The sequence below is a fragment of the Cornus florida genome, unplaced genomic scaffold (genome assembly GCF_030987335.1).
Source record: "Cornus florida cultivar Cherokee Brave unplaced genomic scaffold, ASM3098733v1 CherokeeBrave_3.0.0_Hap2_Chr02, whole genome shotgun sequence".
Lineage (NCBI taxonomy): Eukaryota > Viridiplantae > Streptophyta > Magnoliopsida > Cornales > Cornaceae > Cornus > Cornus florida.
The window spans coordinates 58,821,807-58,842,294 of NW_026775572.1; the positions used below are offsets into that span (position 1 = coordinate 58,821,807).

The 20,488-nt window shown below is 34.9% G+C and overlaps 2 protein-coding genes across 3 annotated transcripts; one reads left to right on the plus strand and one right to left on the minus strand.

Moving 5' to 3' along the window:
• Window positions 1-1,380: 1,380 nt before the first annotated feature.
• On the minus strand, window positions 1,381-9,002 carry LOC132295086 (pheophytinase, chloroplastic). 2 transcript variants are annotated; one of them, XM_059793161.1, is made up of 6 exons: window positions 8,862-9,002; window positions 7,003-7,777; window positions 4,036-4,262; window positions 3,473-3,664; window positions 3,215-3,371; window positions 1,381-1,774 (listed from the first exon to the last, which is right to left on the minus strand). In XM_059793161.1, exons 2-6 carry the CDS (start codon window positions 7,759-7,761, stop codon window positions 1,532-1,534), a joined length of 1,578 nt encoding a protein of 525 aa, XP_059649144.1. In that variant the 5' UTR covers window positions 7,762-7,777; window positions 8,862-9,002; the 3' UTR covers window positions 1,381-1,531. The 2 variants fall into 2 exon arrangements, with proteins under 2 accessions (XP_059649144.1, XP_059649145.1); XM_059793162.1 differs by having other exon boundaries at window positions 8,822-8,872.
• A 2,662-nt stretch (window positions 9,003-11,664) lies between these two features.
• Window positions 11,665-15,125, plus strand: LOC132296286 (MDIS1-interacting receptor like kinase 2-like). The gene is made up of 2 exons (XM_059794496.1): window positions 11,665-14,700; window positions 14,773-15,125. Exons 1-2 carry the CDS (start codon window positions 11,880-11,882, stop codon window positions 15,123-15,125), a joined length of 3,174 nt encoding a protein of 1,057 aa, XP_059650479.1. The 5' UTR covers window positions 11,665-11,879.
• The last annotated feature ends 5,363 nt before the right edge of the window (window positions 15,126-20,488 follow it).

Here is a 20,488-nt window from a genome sequence, read left to right on the forward strand (position 1 = left end):
CAAAATTGCTTAGGTTTCCAAGAGTTTCTAGGTCTCTCTTAACACTTATATATATTTCCAATGATCTCAATAATCATTACGGCTCTTGAGATTAAGTTTTTCAAAACCTTAGAGAGCTATTGAAAGAATTTTCGAGATTGTTTATTTTTTAGTCTGAGAATATATATACCATACACACAAGTGATTCAAGAATGTTTCTCTTGTTTGTTCTCATTGAAAATATTTTGCTACCAGTTATCAAAGCAGATTTGTCTTTCAAAGAATTTAACAAGTTTAATATATAATAATTCTTATTAAAAAAAATTTATGATAAGTTAATATTTATCAACACTCTAATAATAAGTCAATTTTATCAATATTAGAAGATAAGCAAAAGAATACCATCCTCTTCAAGAGGAACACATAAGTTCGCAATGAGCTCTCTCAAATTTCAGCTTCAAAAATTCAGATTTGAAGAAAAGGAGGAAGAGATCACACTTTGAATGAGTCAATTTACTAGCATTCATTCTACAAGGATAACAAAAGTAAGCTTGAAGTCGAGTGTTTGGAGAAGGGAGTCGCAAGGTTGAAGACGTTCATCGATTGATGGTAGAGTGAAGAGGGTGTGAATCTGAGTCAAAGTATATCAAAGTATATTGTACTTAATTTCAATGATAGTGGATCTTTTCACTCGAGGCCATATGACAATCTCTGAGATTTTCTTGTCGCTAAAAATCCTTAGTCACTCTTTAAGCCCTACTTTTACTTATAATTTATTTTTGCTTTGTGGATTGTTTTATTCAATTTTATTTTGGTAAAATTTATATCGAGCAAAAATATATATATAAAAAAAGAAGTTAAAACCTATTCATCCCCTTCTAGATTAATTATCCATGTTCTTTCCACAAACATTCCGCCTTGGGCGACTCACATTTCTCAGATTATCTTACACGTGTGTGTTGTGTGTGTTTCTGGCAACAACCCAACCGTCCACTTTAATAATTGCTCCGTTCAGATTCCATCCAATGTCCCCCATTTGAAGGCCTGCTTAGCAACCAAGGCTTGTTAGCCATCAGAGCAGAGGTCACCAACTGCTAAGACAATTGTCTGGTGAAAAGAATTACCAATTAAACTGTATAGGCTATACTAACACTCACCTTTAGACCTGCACAATGAGGAATGCTTAGAAGGAATTTGAATCATTTACTATAGTAATGCTTGCAACGCATCTCATGGTCAGGAAATGGTTGGGCAACCCTAGTCTCAACTCCAAGATGGCGATTTATCTGGTCTGGGAGAGCGGAGTGGCTTTTTCAATCTTACTGTTGCGCCAAGGCTCGCCCTCCCTCTCCAAGAGGCTACCAATATGTTATGCATCCCTGATTCTTTGAAAAAAGTAAATGCTCAAAACAAAAGCAAATGCTATATATTTTACAACAACATGAATTCAATGATTAGATTGATCTTTGATACATCAACAAATCAGAAGACATGAAAAATATTATACATTTCAGATTTTAAATTCTGCCAATTGAAGGCAAAGTAGGCTCCATTATCGAGAATTGAATCTTGGACCTCCGAAGCGGGATTTCATAAACGATCTTATCAGATTCCAAAAAGAGAACCTGGATCCAAAAAACCTCACTCTAACCAATTTTCTTGATCCTTCTCTAGAAAATTCCAAGTCCTTGGCAATGCCATGTTGAATACAATCTAGGTCATCCACCAGGGGTAGTACAACAGAACCCTGGGACTCTAGGTTTCCGATCCACCCACGCAGTAAATAATTCACTACCTGTACAACAATGATAGTCAAATATTAGAGTACACACAACAAAGAAAGAAAGACAGAACTAACTGTTGTCCTCAAGTAATTTAAACACAAAGCATGACATCTTATGTTTAAGATTCTTCTTTCTTGTTTTAAGGTTATTTGAGAACTTTGTTTCGACAATGATGGCTTTAATTGCATAACCAGATAAATGTGACCAGACCAGAGGCAACTGAGCACCTTTTACCTCCCTTTATTTATTTATTTCCTTCTCGCTATATCACAAGCTGATAATATAACCACTTTTCCATATAGCCAATTAATATATTTCACATCCCTTTAGTTGTCTCAATTTAACCGTATCAGCTAGTGAAATTACCGGTAGCCACCAAATTTATTCAAAACAAAATCAGAATCTTTCTTCTTAGTGAAAATTTAGGATGAAGTTACACTTTACTACCTACTATTTTTCTATTATTGTTGAATAACTGAATTTTCTTGTTCATAAAAAATGCTTCATGATATTACGCCCTTTATTTCTCCATTGCCTTCCGCAAGCCAAAAAAGGGACAAAAATAGAAGGAAGGCAAAACATGTTGTGTGTGTGTAAATATATAAAAGTTTACATGGGCAACGAATAGACACAAAACACACGTTCCTCAACTTATTATCCAATATTATTCCCTGTTGGATACCGCATCATCAGGCTCTCCCTGGGCTACTTATGAACTAGGTTCCTCAACTTTGCCAAACTCTTATCTTACCGTAAATCAACTTTCTTCAAAATTTAGAAGGAAACACTAAATCAGACACAAATCTTATCTAGAATTATGTTACACAGACTATTATAAATAAGTGAAATTCCAGGTTTAGACACGTTATGTCAATAGGACTTGGGTTGGAAAATTCTGTGCCTAAAACTAGAGTATGTAATTATTTATTTTTGGTTTTAGTAAGACTTTGAAACCAAGTTGGTGTCAAGCTAGTTACCTTTTGTCGGAGGGCAAAATTGATATTGAAGCTACAATCAAGGGCAAAAAGGTAAAATTTCAAGGCCAACAGTATAAAGGTAAATTGACACTCATACATGCTCTCTAACCAAATTAGGGTTTCATTTTCAATTGAGAGTGCATTCAAGACCAACGGTAAAATGGTAAATTGACACTCATTTTCAATTTAAAACTCTAATTCCCTATTTATTTCAACTTATGATGAATTTTATGCTAAGATAGATGTCAGTCAATAGTAGCTGTGCACTAAGAGAAAATCCCTGAGAATAAAGTGGTTAAAAAAAAATTCTTAGATTACTTCCTTCCTAGATTTCAAGCAAAAGTAACCGCTATCGAAGAAAGTAAAAAAGTGGATGTCATTAAAGTAGTACACTTGGTTTTCTACATACACACTGCGTGAAATGCACTTCCTAAAAAAAAAAAAAAAAAACAAAAAAAACTATGAACTTCATACCTCGGGAACTTCGTCATGAGGGCAGTGACCAGCAGGACTGATTTCATAATATGGAGCTTCAGGCAGCTGCCTTTTCACCTGAAGACCCCAGACAGGCTTTACCCAAGGGTCTTCTTTTCCATACATGAGACAGATTGGTATGCTATTCATTTGACACCTGCAAATACAAATATACTAGAAGTCCTTAACTTGGAGCAAAACAAAAAGGTATAAAGTTTAATGGATTATCTGCAGTATTTTAAGCTGTTGTCTACCTACCTAGATAAAGCCTCCTTAAAGGATAGTTCTCCCTGAGGAGCAAACATCATAGAGGCAAATGATGCAGCGGCTGCTGGATGTTGTGTTATCTCAAGTATACGAGAGAAGACTTTATCAACCTTGGTTGAATGATCTGCATAAACTTGCTTAAGTACCTCTCTTATACTTCTAGGATCACTTATTTTCTGCCATCTAAAAATCATATAAAAAGTTGAGTTTAGAACATTTTAACCCAAACAATGGTGATTTTAAAAAGTGATGTAGAAGCTTCTTTTTTCTACAAATATAATTACTGGATGAAGCACCCAACTGAGTTATGATTGCCCTAAAAGTTCAATTCTCAAAAATGAATAAAATAAACATAAATTTATGTCGTTCGCTTTCCAAAAAAAGAAACAAATTAGTGAGACTATTATTAAAAGACTGCAAATCATAGAACAATCATGTGCACACATCAATATGATCACTCTTGTTTTCATAAAAAAAAGGTTTTCAACTGACGGGCATCACATTCAAATGAAGACATGATCTAGTCGATTGATGAAAATAAAATGTAAACGTACACGATTTCTGTGAGCTTTCTGACACTGGCAGGAAGAGGAAATCTCCCAGCCCATGGAAAAATCCTGGCTAGTCTTGGAGATCTTGTAGGATTAGGGAGAAATCCCCAAAACGGTGTTGCATTAAGAAGTGTAACACCCTTCACCAATTGAGGGTTAGATGCTCCAATGTAGAGCGCGACAAATCCTCCAAGTGAGTTCCCCACGACATAAACTGGTTCACCAATGACCTGTAGCAATATTATAACTGACTCAGTTTCATCATTTTACATACAAACTTCATGCAATCATTTCTTTGAAAAATACAAGAGCGATGGATATATCTTAGAAATCCTATAATCTATATTAGATGAAATAAAAAAATAAATAAAGTCCCAAAGCTATATTTCCTTTGTGATTATAATAAGGTGATAGAGATAGCAGGGGCAGAAACTAGATTTTAATGCCAATAGAAATTTGTCATTTCGCTAGTGTAACATATAAAATGAAAAACAAAAAAAAAAACGTTTGACCATATTATGGTTTTTAGCAGCAACGCACAATAACAAAACCAAATGTGAAAATATACCTTTTATCATATGCAATGCACATGCCACCTATTAGTCAAAGCAGCAGTTTAAGGAAGAGCAAGAAAAATTCAATTTGCAGTCCAAATGCTTGTGGAAGTTTTTGAAATCCCAAATCTAATTTCATTCAGTGAATCAATTCTTTATTTAAGTAATGGGTTTTGGAATAGCATTTAGCACAAAATCCACGGTATATTTATTTATTTACTTGGATAAGAACAATATTGAAGAACTCATTGAACGTAATGTCCTGTTAGTCTAAGTGATGCTAGTTAAGTGAAATCATACTTTCAGTTATCAAGTCAAAACCTATGAACTCTTTCACAGGCTTGGTCATTACAGATGGATTCCGACTGAAAGGTGGATTTTAAACAATTTAGAATGGTGCCAATCCAAACATGTGTAATCGGCTTTCTGCGCTTCAGCAGGTCAATATTTTACTCACGTGTCTGGACCAGACCTATTATTAGGTATGGCCCTTTTTGCTGGACTAAATCCATGTGCTCTTAGGGCATCATTGCAGCTGATTCTATGAGCTTACTTGAGGTACTTGTTAGCTTTTGGCTCTATTTTCTTTCCGTTACCTAACCTTTCAGGTTGTTTGAGTGGTCCCTTTTCTGATACATCAGGTTTCTAATCTCTCAGATTGTGCGAGGCTTCTTCTTTGCCCAGTCTGGGCGTTTATTTTGAGCCTCATTGAATATCATTGTAATTCTGCTCTCTGTCTCTCTTTCCCTCTCTGTGCGTGTGATTAATAAATAAACATTTACCCACCAAAACAATAGAAGTACAGAAGTAGAATTACTGCTAACATGACAGCAATGATGAGGGTGGAGGTGGCAGTAAAAGTGGAGGCATTTGCAGTATCAATGTTTGTGTGTGAGTGACAGGGGTGGTAGTCGTAGCTGCTGCTTTTTTTTCTGGAACGATGTTGGTGCTGAAAGAATAATAGTTAGCAGATGGGATGGTGGTGCTGGTGGTGGTGGTGGTGCTGACAGTATTGGTGGAGGTAGCAACAGCTGTAGTAGTACTGATGATGGTAGTGGGGCAGGGTGTAGGAGCAACATGGACAATGGTGCAGTAATGATGCTTGATACTAAAGTGGTGGTATTGGCAACAGTGGTGGTGGTGATGGTGTTGGAAGCAGTAGAGCCGGTGCTGACCACAATGGTGGATATGACAATGGCAATGGAAGTGATTGTGTTTCATGAGAGAGTGGATAACTTTTACTTAATGCCTATATAAATTCTTGAAGTCCTAGCCAATCAGCAAAAAAAAAAGTCTAAAAGGCATTCATAAACTTTCACCAAAAAAAGGAAAAAAAAAAGAACACAACATCTAGAAATTATGGAAATTTCAGTACAATTATGCAAGTTGAACCAATGGGCCAGACCCTTACTTCCCAAAGGGAGGTCAGGGGTTCAAGCCTCAGGCATATGTGTGTGAGTACCAACCAAGGAAAAAATAAAAAACTATGCAAGTTGAAGAATTCAGCGCCAATAATGCACACACCGCCATACAAAATGACAATACATTAAAAACTTGCGCACCCGTAACTTTTCTGCCTAACCAGTTCAAGATAGAATACAAAAGACCGTTCAACAAACAGGAAATACAATCCTGCTTGTTCAGACACTCAACACACTTTTATTTTTTTAACGTTCTTCATATTTTATGTCATTTAGAAAGGAGAAGGGGAGGGGGGACTTATGTTTTCCTATTGTGCTCCAGTCTCTACGATAGTCTAAAATGGCTGTAGAAATGCAAAGCAATGAACTGCAGTCTGTATATTACCATGTTATCTTGCACACTCAAAACATGAAACTGATGTGTGAGAGCGAATACATTGATCATATTGAAACAAGTAAATATTAAAAATTATGGATATATCTATATATATATATATATTACATGGGCCCATCAAAACCATATAAATACATAAATACTATATAAATTATAAAAATAAAATAAAAAATAAAAGACAAAAAAATTGACAGGCATGTGTTGGCAAACAAGTCCGGAATCAAGAACAAGTACAAGATGTGATCAAATGAACCAAATGAAATAAACCAACCAATTTAAATATATTTTTTAATGAAAAGTGAACCAAATTTACTATTGTATACATAAATACATTTATAAATTTACTATTGCAATGTTTGGTCTACACATTACTGGAAACAGAACAGAATAGCAATATTTCTATCTGTTTAATGGTCTATATGGTACAAAATTAAGATTTTTAAGATGAAAAGTAGCTAAAATGATATTGGAAAAAGGGAACATATAAGAGATGAAACCGTAGATGATTTTTAACCAAAGTATATGAGTATTATTTTATTTACAACTAAGTTCCACTGCCAGCTGAAAATAAATATAGAGAACATGTATGGTGGCTTAGTACCTCTTCTATGAAATGGAGAACTTGGTCCCGCCATAAATCAATAGAATAAACAAGCTCATTTGCCCATGGTTCGGTTTCATCTCCAAAGCCCCAGACAAAGTTGTCTGTTTCGGATACATCTCCATTCTTAGACCGAGGAGTGGGATCTTCAAATGGCAAAGACATGCCCTGCCCAAGAAAATCCAGTGCAAATACTCTATAGTCGCGGCCTAGATCCTTCAATTGTTTCTCATAATGAAAGGAACCAACACCAAAACCAGGAAGAAAGAGCACCGGTGGGGAATCTATGTTTTCAATCCCTGATTGTTCATAATAAACCTTGAGTTTAGGCTTCCATTCCCAAAAACTACTACTAATTGGAGCACCAGAATCACCATTCGGTTCATCCGGCAAACCTGGAATCAAGGCTTTAGTTATTAATTCCTCCTTTTCAGTAACATTCCTCACACCTTCATCCCCATTGACTACATAAGGATTGTAGCTTTCACTCAAAACACTTGAATCAATATTCTGAAAGCCATAAAGAGCATTAAATGATCTAGAAGCTTGGCTATCGGAAACGTTCTTTAGGCAAGAATGAATCCGATTAGAATATCTCAAAGATCCCCACTTAGAATCAATTATAAAAAGTAAATTTCTTGGTTTTCTTTCCGCAGAAAACTTCCGCGATTGATGTACACTCAAGCTTTTCTCAACCAACTTCCCTCTCAAATTTAGAACATGACAACATGTTGCAGAATGACAAGAGAGAATTTCCATACCAAAAAGTTGCTTTCTGTATTGAGGAATCAGAGTAAAGAATTAGCAGCTATCTATCATTTGTTTTTGGTAAATTGCAACCAATTTATCTTTGCTCCCTTTTAATTGCATAGAAAACTGAGAAATGATAAAAATAAAATAAAACAAAAAATGTGTCATATGCTTAGTTCTATAATTCTATTCTAATTTTAACTCTTTGGAAAAAAAAAAAAAAAAAAGAAAAAAAATCTCACACAGACACACAGTCAACTAAGCCAAAACTTTGACGGAGTCTAGTCAAATGGAGGTTTTGTTACAATCATTCAAAATATGAAGAAATAATGAATGGGAATATTTTTTATATATGTTTTGGTCAAGAATCAGAAAAATACTGGATTTGGATCTCTTGCTGGAATAATTTTAATTAAGTCCAAATTAGCAGAATTTGCTGGCACCTAGCAACAACATAATCTAGATTCTAGAGAGTCAATCATCAGAGATCCTAAATATGATTCCAATCTGACATAACACATCTAGCTGCAAATTACATCACCAAATCTTGAATATTAGAAACTTCAATTAATTTTGCTTTCCGAGATTTATTTTCAGCAATCAAACACAGCAAATGAAATCCAAAGAAACAGATATTCATATAAATATGCTTTAGTGTTAAGACCTTAATTGATGATAAATCAAATTTTCAGTAAGAACACCACACGACAATTCATCAACAGAACCATTTGATATCAATAATTTTACTCTCAAACCCTAATAACAACAAATAAAAGAAAATTACCACTAAATTGAACATCAAAATTGACAGCTACATAATACAATACTACTACTAGGGGAAAAAAACCACCTTTATTCTTTCTTTTTTTTTTTTCTTTCTAATTTTATATGAATTAAATTCAATTTCTACATTATAAATCAAATAAAAGTGATTAATTGTAAAGAAGAAAGTGCACCCAGAAGCAATTAAACGTGCCACTTATAATATAAAAAAATCTCTATAGCTGATTTCACAAATACATACAAAGTTACATGCATATAGGGAGAGAGGGTCGAGAAGATGAATTACATGTGAGAGAAATAAAGCAAAATTAGTATATAATTGTTACCTCTAAAGAGCAGAGAGTGTCATGAGAGTATAATAGTTTGTGAAATTTTTTGACTTCTGGTTTTAGTCTCAGATATTTGAATGAGCGAGAAGAGTCTCGGTTGCTTGAAAGTTTGGGTCTCTTTTGAAAGCCAGGAAAAATAACGAATTAGTAAAAATTAATAATTCCTGTTTTTGGCGAACTGAAAATGAAAAGAAAGAAGAGTACACGTTATGTTAGACACGTGTTTTTTTGACTGGTGGTGTCGGCGCCTAAAGAGTGGGACTTGCTTGTTTCTCTACATTTGATAAACCCAAAAATGAGTCTCTGATTGATAAGCTTGTAACGGAATATTCACAAACGCCTATTTGATATATATAAATTATAAATAAGTGTAATTAGATGAAAAATCATAAGTTTTTCTTATTTTTGTGGTGGCTGAGTGAGTTAGACGCTCTTCTAACTAAGTCATTCAGTAATGTTCGTAGCTAAAACTAAAAATACTTAAATATTTTTTTTAAAAAAATAAAAGCAATGATAGTGATGTAATTTAATTTATTACCGTGAGGGAATCAAGAACGAAAAGTCAAGACTCCGTTAGACATGCGTCATGTTTTTGTTCTTTTTGTTTTTGGGGTTACTACAGTATAAAGAATGTTTGGTGTGGCATTGTTTTAATTTACACAGTACTAAAATACTTCATAAACAGTGACACAAAATCAAAACACTAAAAAGTTATTTTTTCTTGTTTTGACAACTGTTCATGACCCAAAACTATAACACTAGCACAACACGAGCCCAAACATTTCACAACAAATCATCTTTCCCAAACGTGATTACGATTTTTCTCCAAAATACTCCTACGATAAAAGTGCTGTTTCTATTTTAGTTAAAAATAAAATGTCTAAACCGAGACTCATAAAATTTAATTCATAAAATGTGTTTGGTAAATTCAAATTTTAAAGTCCTTTTGAATTAAAACATAATTCACTTAAATAGTTCAACATTTTTAAATTGACTATATTATTCTCACATCTTATGAACCAGAAAACTTTCCATTACATTACCAGTTATAGCTCATAAAAAATGTGAATTAATTTTCTTACTCTATGAAAAATAAGAGATTAGGACTTTATATATGTATATATGTAAATACCCATTCTTCATCAACAAGTACATCTCATAAATTTACCTTCATCACCAGTAATCAGCAGGTTCAGCTCCTCTCTCTCAATGTATAAATATAATTAATTACATATAAATATATATACCTAAATCAATTATGTAACGAGGAAAAAAATAATAATTATTTAAATATGGCCCCTAAATCCAAGCAACACTCTAATTTGCAAGTTCTATCTCAAATGGTGTTTTCAAAGATGCTTTACCTTTCACAGCTCATATTTTCTAAATTATCTAATCTGATGATTATTCGTATTCCTGTGTGTGAGTGTGTATATATATATATATATAAACTCTCTTCTTTCCAACTCATATTTTTTATTTTATTGTCAGGGAGATTGTCTAGAGTATATTGAACTGAAAAATGCATGACCCATAGAGTATGAATTTTTTTAAGAGATCCGATACTATCATTAATAATAATATGATTTAATTACAGTTAATTCTCCTCCACTACTGGTTTGTGTCACATAAGCCTCTCAATTATATTTTTGACGGATACATTCTCATATCCATTATCATAGTTCTATACAAAAGAATAGAAAGGACAATTTAAATTGAGTTGAATAACATAATCGCATACATTGGACAAATTATTAGTTTGGATAAATAAAGTATAAAACAAAACCTAGCACAATACAAGCTCTCACATCTCAATAGTCCCACCACAAACATGTGAACCAGCTGCTTTCCGTCTATGGTTTACCAGCGATTGTGACTTTGTAAGGCATGAACCTCGATTCATAACGGGGAGGAGAATATGAAGAAGGGCTGTGTTTAATAGGGCCTTCGGGTGCTTTAATTTTACTATCTTCATCTGCAAAAGTCGTGACAACAATATGAATGAGAGAGACCTACATAAAAACAGAGAGAGAGAGATACTTACAGCTGCCGGGAGTGGTGTATAATTGCCGTGCAGACAGTACGGGTGAAACCATGATAATCCAAATCATGAACAAGCAGCATATGATAGAAGAAGAGATCCAAGAAGCTTTGCTTATCATTTTAATTTGTTTTACTTATCCTTTGATCTCACACTTACACATATTTATACATACATTTCATGGACCCCAACCTATCAAGGCAAATGGAGAGTTTCCATGACTGTTCATTGGCCAGGGATACCACATAGTATATAACTACGCGGGCTATTGTAAACTTTCTCCCACCTAAACCACTTTCAGTGACTTTTGTACCACCAATCAATGTGCTTAGATTTTTATCTCCACTAAATTTAGCTATCAATCTCAAGAATTCACAACCATCAACTAGTCAAAAATATGCCCGAGTCCCCGGCCAAGTTCACACACCTTTCTAATAGCCTTATGCAAAATCCTAAGTTTACACTGGAAAAAACAGGTACCACTTAATGTTTGTTGGCCTAATTAGTTTTAAAGCACCAAGACCATTTACTCTTTAAGGAACAAAGACCAGGAACTAAAGGACCACAGGTCAATAATAATCATCATAATTTGGACTTTTTTGAATGAAGAAGATAGTGATGTTAGGCTTGTTAGCACAAGCAAGAGCACATAATTAAATCTCCAACATCACTCCTTGTCATTGGCTATCACATAGTGGTAAAGCACGACTATTTCCCTGCTTCATCGGACTCCACAGATGCCTGTAGCACGCTGAATTTACCAAAGCATGAACCACCACAACCAAGTCTTCAATGTAATTCAGGACTTCTTGATAACAGAGATGGAAAAAAAATAAAATAAAAAAAAAATCATTTTCTTAATATGTATCAATTTCAGTGCGTTCCCTTCATCCGGAGCCTTGTTTGGAACAGTAGAAAAAGATGTATATAGATAAGAGCTTTAAAGCAGCATTACTACACATCCAACATAAACCATGGGGTCTTCAACCTTAGAGAAGGCCCTCTCATTTGTTTCCTTAGTCCTGTTTGTTATGTTGTTGCCTTCACCCAATTTAGCTTCTGCTTCTATTCAAGAAGCTAATGCTCTCCTCAAATGGAAAGCCAAACTTCGACACCAAAACAATTCTGTGCTAACGTCATGGATATTTCCTTCAAATTATAATGCCACCGGTTCTTCAAGCCACTCAAAAACAGGTGCCGTCCCGTGCACTTGGTCTGGCGTTTCCTGCAATATTGATGGAAGTGTCACGAGACTGAACCTCACAAATTCAAGTGTAAACGGTACGCTCTATGATTTCCCATTCTTGTCTCTCCCTAATATTGCATATATTGATCTCAGTATGAATGGTCTTTTCGGTACCATCCCACCTCAAATCGGAAAACTCTCTATACTCATCTATCTTGATTTGTCCATCAATCAGTTTTTGGGAATAATCCCACCACAAATCGGCCTGCTAACAAATCTTCAGGTCCTCCACCTGAACCAGAATCAATTAAATGGCTCAATTCCTAAGGAAATAGGCCAGCTAAAGTCCATTTACGAGCTGGCTTTGTCCAGTAACAATCTTGATGGTCCCATTCCCACTTCTTTGGGCAGTTTGAGCAGCTTGGCTTATTTGTATCTCTATGAAAACGAACTCTCTGGTTCCATTCCTCTGGAAATGGGAAATCTCGTCAACCTTGTCAAGCTTGAAATGAATACTAACCTTCTCACAGGTCCCATCCCTTCCACTTTCAAGAACTTGAATAAGCTAACCATTTTGTACCTATCCCAAAATCAGCTCTCTCATCCCATTCCCCCAGAGATAGGAAACCTGAAATCGCTTGAGAGTCTGGTCCTTTATACAAACAATCTTTCCGGCTCAATCCCGGCATCCTTAGGTGATCTAAGCTCCCTAACTAATCTACTTCTCTACGACAATCAACTCTCTGGTCTCATTCCTAAAGAACTAGGGAAGTTAAAGTCTCTTAATGATCTAGAATTGAGTGAGAATCAACTCAATGGTTCTGTTCCTGCTTCATTTGGTAATTTGAGTAACTTGGAGATGTTGCACCTTCGTGACAACCAACTCTCCGGTCCCATTCCACAAGAAATTGGGAATCTGAATAACTTGGTCATACTAGTAATGGATGAGAATAAGTTTTCTGGCTTTCTGCCTGAAAATATTTGCCAAGGCAGGAAACTTAAACGTTTCACGGTAAACAATAACCAGCTTACCGGTCTTGCCACCAAAAGCTTGAGAAACTGTTCTAGCTTAACCAGAGTGCGCCTCGATGGAAACCAACTCACTGAAGATGTGTCTAAAGTTTTTGGTGTGTATCCAAATCTTCAATTCATGGATTTAAGTAACAACAATTTTTTTGGTGAAATCTCCTATAAATGGGGACAATGCCCAAAACTGGCACACCTAAGGATGGCTAGGAACAATATCACTGGACGAATACCACCGGAGTTGGGAAATATATCTCAACTTCAGGTACTTGATCTTTCTTCAAATCAATTAGCCAAGGATATTCCAAAGGAACTAGGGAAGTTGAATTTTCTAACGCTTAATTTGAAAGATAATCAACTGAATGGTGGTATACCAAGAGAACTCGGATCACTAGTTGATCTGTTGTATCTTGACCTGTCCATAAATAGATTGAGTGGGTCAATACCGGGAAATCTAGAAAAATGCTTACAACTATATTACTTGAACTTGAGCTATAATAGTTTTAGCCAAAAAATTCCGCCTGAGATGTACAAGTTAGCTCACCTGTCTCAACTGGATTTGAGTCATAATTTTCTCGCGGGAGAAATATCATCGCAAATTGAAAATTTGCAGAGTTTGGAGGAGTTAAATCTCTCCCACAATAACTTCTCTGGTTTACTTCCAAAGGCTTTTGAAGAGACACATAGCTTGATGTATGTTGACATATCCTACAATGGGTTTCGAGGTCCTATTCCCAGCAGCAAAGCCTTCAGAAATGCTAGCATAGAGGCATTACAAGGGAACAACGGTTTGTGTGGCAATGTGTCAGGATTGGAACCTTGCAATAATTGCCCTACAGTTTACATTGCGAAGGAAAGCCACAAACTCAATCTAGTTCTTATGATCGCATTACCTCTTGTGGGAGCACTTTTACTTCTTGGTGCATTCATTGGACTCCTTGTCATGTTTGATAGAAGAAAAAGTAAAGTGTCAATTGAACAAAGCAATTTGCATGATGAAAATCTGTTTTCAATTTTGAATTTTGATGGAAGAGCAATGTATGATGAAATCTTAAAAGCCACCAATGATTTTGATGCCTCATATTGTATTGGAGAAGGAGGACATGGAACTGTTTACAAAGCAAAGTTGCCGCCAGACAATATAGTGGCTGTGAAGAAACTTCACCCATTATCCGAGACAGCTGATCATAAAGGGTTTTTGAGCGAGGTAAGGACATTGACAGAAGTACGCCATAGGAACATTGTAAAGCTTTATGGTTTCTGTTTACATGATCGGCACTCATTTTTGATTTATGAGTACCTTGAAAGGGGTAGCTTGGCTACGATCCTGAGTAGAAATGAAGAAGCTGAAAATTTGGATTGGCCTAAGAGGGTAAATATCATCAAGGGGGTGGCTCATGCACTGTCTTACATGCACCATGAGTGCTCACCACCAATTGTTCATAGGGACATATCAAGCAACAATATTTTGTTGGACCCCGAGGATGAGGCTCATGTTTCAGATTTTGGCACTGCTAAACTTCTGAAGCTAGACTCCTCAAATTGGAGCACACTTGCAGGCACATATGGATACATAGCACCAGGTAAACATAGCTTTGTGTTGTCATAAATAATTCGACATATATGATCATATATATTTTACTTTTTCTTTGCAGAGTTTGCATTCGCAATGAAGGTAACTGAAAAGTGTGATGTGTATAGCTTTGGGGTGTTGATACTAGAAGTGATCAAAGGAAAGCATCCGAGAAATTTCATCACCTCGCTATCATCTTCATCCATTGATCAGAACATAGTGCTGAAAGATGTGTTGGACCAACGCCTTTCAGCTCCCTCAGCCGAAGGTGAAGAGGTGTTGATATCAATTATAAAGTTGGCCATTGCATGCTTGAATGTCAATCCACAATCTAGGCCGACCATGCACATTGTCTCTCAACAGTTATCAACCCAAGCAATACCTTCCCAGAGGTCAGAACCATCCAGCTCAGATACACTTGGTGTGGAAGGCTAGTCAGTGCACTATGGATATACTACTAAGTACTAAATAAAACCAAATGCTTGCTCAACATATTTCCTCAGTTGTAACTTTTAGTGTGCTGTCTATAAGCACTTCTCATTAATATATCGTCAGCTTGTTTGTTCTACATTGTCCTCAGTGTACATACATAAGTTTGGACGTTGGTACTTAATGGATAACTATTGTTTTATGCAAAAGTAAATTGTAACAATTGTGGCACAAAACTTTACATTTCAAATCCCATCTTATCAGTAGAAAACGAAAAAAAAAAAAAAAGCACATGTTTATCACACTTGAGCTATTTTGAGCTATTTTAATTTAACAACTGATTAAATTAACTAGAGTATTTCAATGCTTTCTTTCTTTTCAACAAAAAAATAACACGTTTTTTAATAATTGAAAATTAAGTACTGAGAACTTAAATTTATAATTTATAGAACTCAATTATAACTGGGGATTTCTGTTTCACGAGAGATCTTACTTTAGATATACCCAACATAAACGACGTCCATAGAACGCGCATAGAATGAATTGATACATATTTTTATCACAAATTAGTTACTCTTAAATTGAGATATTCAGTCTCACTCTTGTCATAGCAATAGCTCAAAAATTCAGTAAGTTAAAAGACATATACTGAACGGTTTCAATTCCCTTTGCTACCTGTTTCAAGCATATAAACAAAAATATTTTAAATTTTAAAATTGAAAGCATGTATTGTGCCTATTTGGTGTAAGGTGACTACTGAACTATCATATCTGTTTAAGATTACGTTGATAGAAATAAACAACTTCCTCTACTGTCTTTAAAAGGAGTAACTCAACTCAACTTGGTACACAAAAATCTTATCCAACAAACAATCCAGAGTAACCTGCTTGCCAAACACTCTAATCTCAATGTCGGGATTAAATATAAAGGGGCTAAATACACCCAAAAAGAAAATTTCTTAGTATTCATATTGTGCATATAAACACCCCTGTACCATTTTTTGTGTGTATTAAAATGTTGCAAAAAAGACTTATTGTTAGCTGACCATTAAAAAATTAATGTTAGTCTGCAGGCGATATTTGAGACTCAAAAACTTTAAATACCCTTCCCTCTTCCAAAAATATCCCTAACCACATCTAAGCATATATTAACTAAATCTTCACAAACAATCGACTAGAGCTTGAAAAAGAGGAATTGGAGCTCATGATTACATCTATACATACACACATATATATGCCCAATTGATTCAATAATAGTATATAACCCTCGGGATTTTTGTTGTATAGAGTAAGTTCACAACTTCAGATTATATATATATATATATATAGAAACCCTAAAAGGGGTAGAATCGACTGCAGATTGAACACATATGGGAAGAGTACCTTGTGATGAGGGAAATGATACGGTGTAAAAGGCACATCCTGATGAATGAGATTGGAAGATTATCCGATGCAGGTTGAGGGAGGAGCGAGTGAGGGTTTATCCTACAATTTTCCAAAATTCACAGAACCCATCACCAATTTCATCAAATACATATTAACCAGGCTCACAATTCAAGCAAGTGAGACACAAAACACACTAAACCTGAGGCCAATCTGCGAGTATCAAGCAAAAGCTCTTGGAATCTAGCGAATTGGTCGATGAGAGAGCCGTTGAAGGTCCGTTCCTTCACAATCGCAGCCATTCTATTTGGGTAAAACCAAAATTTCAATAGTCGACTAAAAAAAACATACTGAGGAGGGCACCCTGATATACGGTATTGTCAAAGCTGCCCAATTAAGGCTATTAATGGAAAGAGGATTGCTAGTCTAACGACTGTTGCGTTTGTGATTGGTTAGAAAAGCACCTATGATTAATACATTTGCATTATCCGAAGTTGTGGTTGGATCACCCGTAAATATCCGTAAATATTGGACAAAAATCCTCTGCAGTGGAACGGTGAACCTGTTCATTTTTGCTTTTCCGAAACTATCTCCGTTAAAAACATAAAAAAACAAAAAAAAAAAAATATAAGTTCACCATTAATTTTTAAATTACATTTATCCCAAATATCAAATAACCTAAATGATTATTATACCCTGTTAAACTCCGACCCATCCACCACACTCCTGCCAACACACTATTTCTCTCTCTAGCCATCAATAAAGCCCTTTTTCTAAATATACAGAAGCGTTTTCCAAAGATAGTGATTAGTCTTTGATAAGGGCACTAACTCACTAGCGGATTCGCTAGAGGTCTTCGCTTGAACTGTACAAAGTGAAGAGCAGGAGGAAGAGGCCGCGGAGTTGCTTACCCGGATCAACCATTTTCGTTTGAAGTTCACTAAAGGGACGCGTCTGTTTTGAAGTCAGTGTTAGATTTTGAAAAAAAATCCATCATTATAATATTTTAAATTTGAGTATTATTTAGAAAGAGGTGAAAATAATATTTTAAATAATAAAAAAATAATTTATACCCACTTTCTGTTTGGCTCCCGAGAAAATCTCGGCCTAGCTTTTTTGGGTTGTCTAGAGGAAAAAAAACATAGAAGGAAGCTTTTCTTACTTAGTGTAGCCAGTAGGTCTATGGATGATGGGTCCATTGAAGAAGAAACGAAACCTTAGCTAAAACTCACAACACAAAGTTTTCCTAAGGTTTTGAGGGTTTATGTGCTTTTTATGTATTCTGTTAGTCAAATTAATTGAGTTAGTCAAATGAGGGTAAATATATTATTTGAATCGTTAAAGAAATAAATTAATGGGTCAAACCAAAGTTAAAGGGTAAAAATATCTTTTTACATGTAAAAAGTGATTTGACATATTTATCAATTAACTTTTGAGGTATGATTAAAAAACGGAACAAACATTTATAATTTGCGTGATAGTTATTTTTAAAAGATGTTTGAGAGTGACATTTGGTCAAACCTGAGAGATTGTTAGTGAAATTGTCTCAAAAATTAATGTAGTTCAAATTTTAGAAAAGATTAAAAAATAAATAAAATGTATAAAGTATAAAATTTTCTTTTTTTATTTTTTATTTGGTATAAAGTATAAAATTTCTTTCCATACTTTTATAGAACTACTCAGTCACTTTTTTTTTTTTTTATTTTTTACTCAAGTGACGTGGCGCATTTTGAACCACAAATCTCTCACCGGCTGGAAACAGGTCACTGTTCCACTTGAGATAAATGTTGTCAGTAAATACTGTCCAATCTCCACTTTGTCTACACCATAAAAAATTATAGTCTAATTTAGTTGTGCATACTTATTTACAAAGTAGAAAGTCGATGATTTAAAAGGCAATTAGATATGACTGTATCTTGCCAGTTTAAAAAAATAAACACACATTTCATAAATTGTCCATCAGAGGACTCCAACGCTTCACTTCCCTTTTGAGGAGAGGTTATATATATATCATTAGGCTAATAACTCATTAATTGTTCCAAACATTTGTCAACATTAAAAGATTTTAGTTTTACATTACTTGAGATCTCCTTCTCTATTAGACCCTTATTTATCAATTGCACTTGTGTTCTCTCAACACCTACAATACATTAAAGCGTCCAGTGCACAAGGCTCCTATTATTATTACTCTATTATAGAGTTTAAAGAGAATTGAATATACGCAGCCTTACTTTTGTGTGCGGTCGGATAGAAAGCATTTTAATATCAAAACGTGATCTCTAGCTAAAAATATAACCACCTTATCGTTGAACAACCTTAACTACCTTACATGTGAGTTTGTTTAGCCTTTCCCAAAAAAAAAAAAATAAAAAAAATAAATAAATGTGGTACACTCTCTTATCTCCATCTAATCTGGGCCACTTGTTTGTTGCTTGTCTTAGTATTTAATGGTCTCAATATCTCAATACAATTTAAAGTGATTTTTATCAAAGGCATTGTGATCCAGTAGCATCTCATTTACCTCTCAAAATAGATAGTGAGAGTTTGAATTTTTTAAATGAGTAAAGTGGGTGTGTAAATTTCTTGCCAATAACAAAAAAAAAAAGAAAAAGAAAAATAGATTTGAAAGTGGGCTTTTAAATGACCCAAATGCTCTTGGTTTTATGGTTCATTATTCAGGCCATTAAATGTTAGGCCCCTTCTCTTGGGGCCTAAAAAGCTGGGTTTGTCAGAAAATCATGCATGCAAACAATTTTACTCTCTCGTACATAACATATATTGCTATTGCTATTATGTTTCTCCAGCCATTTTTCACCATTTTTTGCATTATTCACCTACAAATACTTTATCCATATTTTGGTAACTTGACAAAAAGTGGTTGCGTCTTTCTCCTTTGGACATACCCAAAAAAGACCACTAGCAAATTTAGGTTATATCTTGGAGTCTGCAAAGGATCAATTGTACTTGCACAAAACCTATATAGGTGTATCCCTAGGTTTTGGAATATTCCGGATGTAATGGTAAAGTCTGTTTTCCGATCCGTTTTCAGTTCCTCTTTAATATAGGGTTTAAGAGACTTGTTATTGTGATCTAGGGATGGAAAAAATGGAGTGTCTACTAAACAAAATGTACATTTTCCGACTAACATTAAACATAACATATTATTAGATTCTTCATTCTTGAATTTCTTTTATTTTTTGTTGTTCAAGGCCGCCCACCTTCAAAAATTACTCTGGCTCCGTCCGTGGAGAGAGAGCTCTTCGGATTAATCGTCTGCAAAAGATTGGCCGTCTTTAGTAGGGACTTCGGGTACTCCAATTTTACTATCTTCGTCTGCAAAAGTCATGACAACAATATGAATGAGAGAGACCGACATAAAAACAGAGAGAGAGAGGGACTGGGGAGTACTTACAGCTGCCGGGAGTGGTGTATAATTGCGGCGCAGACAGCACGGGTGAAACCATGATAATCCAAATCATGAACAAGCAGCATATGACAGAACAAGTGGCCGGAGAAGCTTTGGTTATCATTTTTAATGTCTTCTACTTGTGCTTTTGATCCCACTCTTCATGCATATATTTATACATACATTTCATGCACCCCGGCCTACCAAGACAAATGGAGAGTTTCCATGACTTTTGTACCACCAATCAATGTGCTTAGATTTTTATCTTCACTAAATTTAGTTATCATTGTCAAGAATTCACTAGGATAGGTTTCGCATGTGGTCTAGAATTGGATTGACTTACTTTTGTTAAAGTCTTCCACTTCTGCACATATATACATACAAGCGACCTCACCTATTTTGGATAAATTACAAACAGTTTCTCAAGTTTGAGTTGGAAATAGGTAATTACAATTTAGACACTTTGAACAATAACATTCTTTTAATAAATTAAACAATGATCCCTCAAATTAAGGTAAAAATTACTTTCTTACACATTCTTAAAACATTTTAATTTTATTTATTAAAGTACTTATGAACAA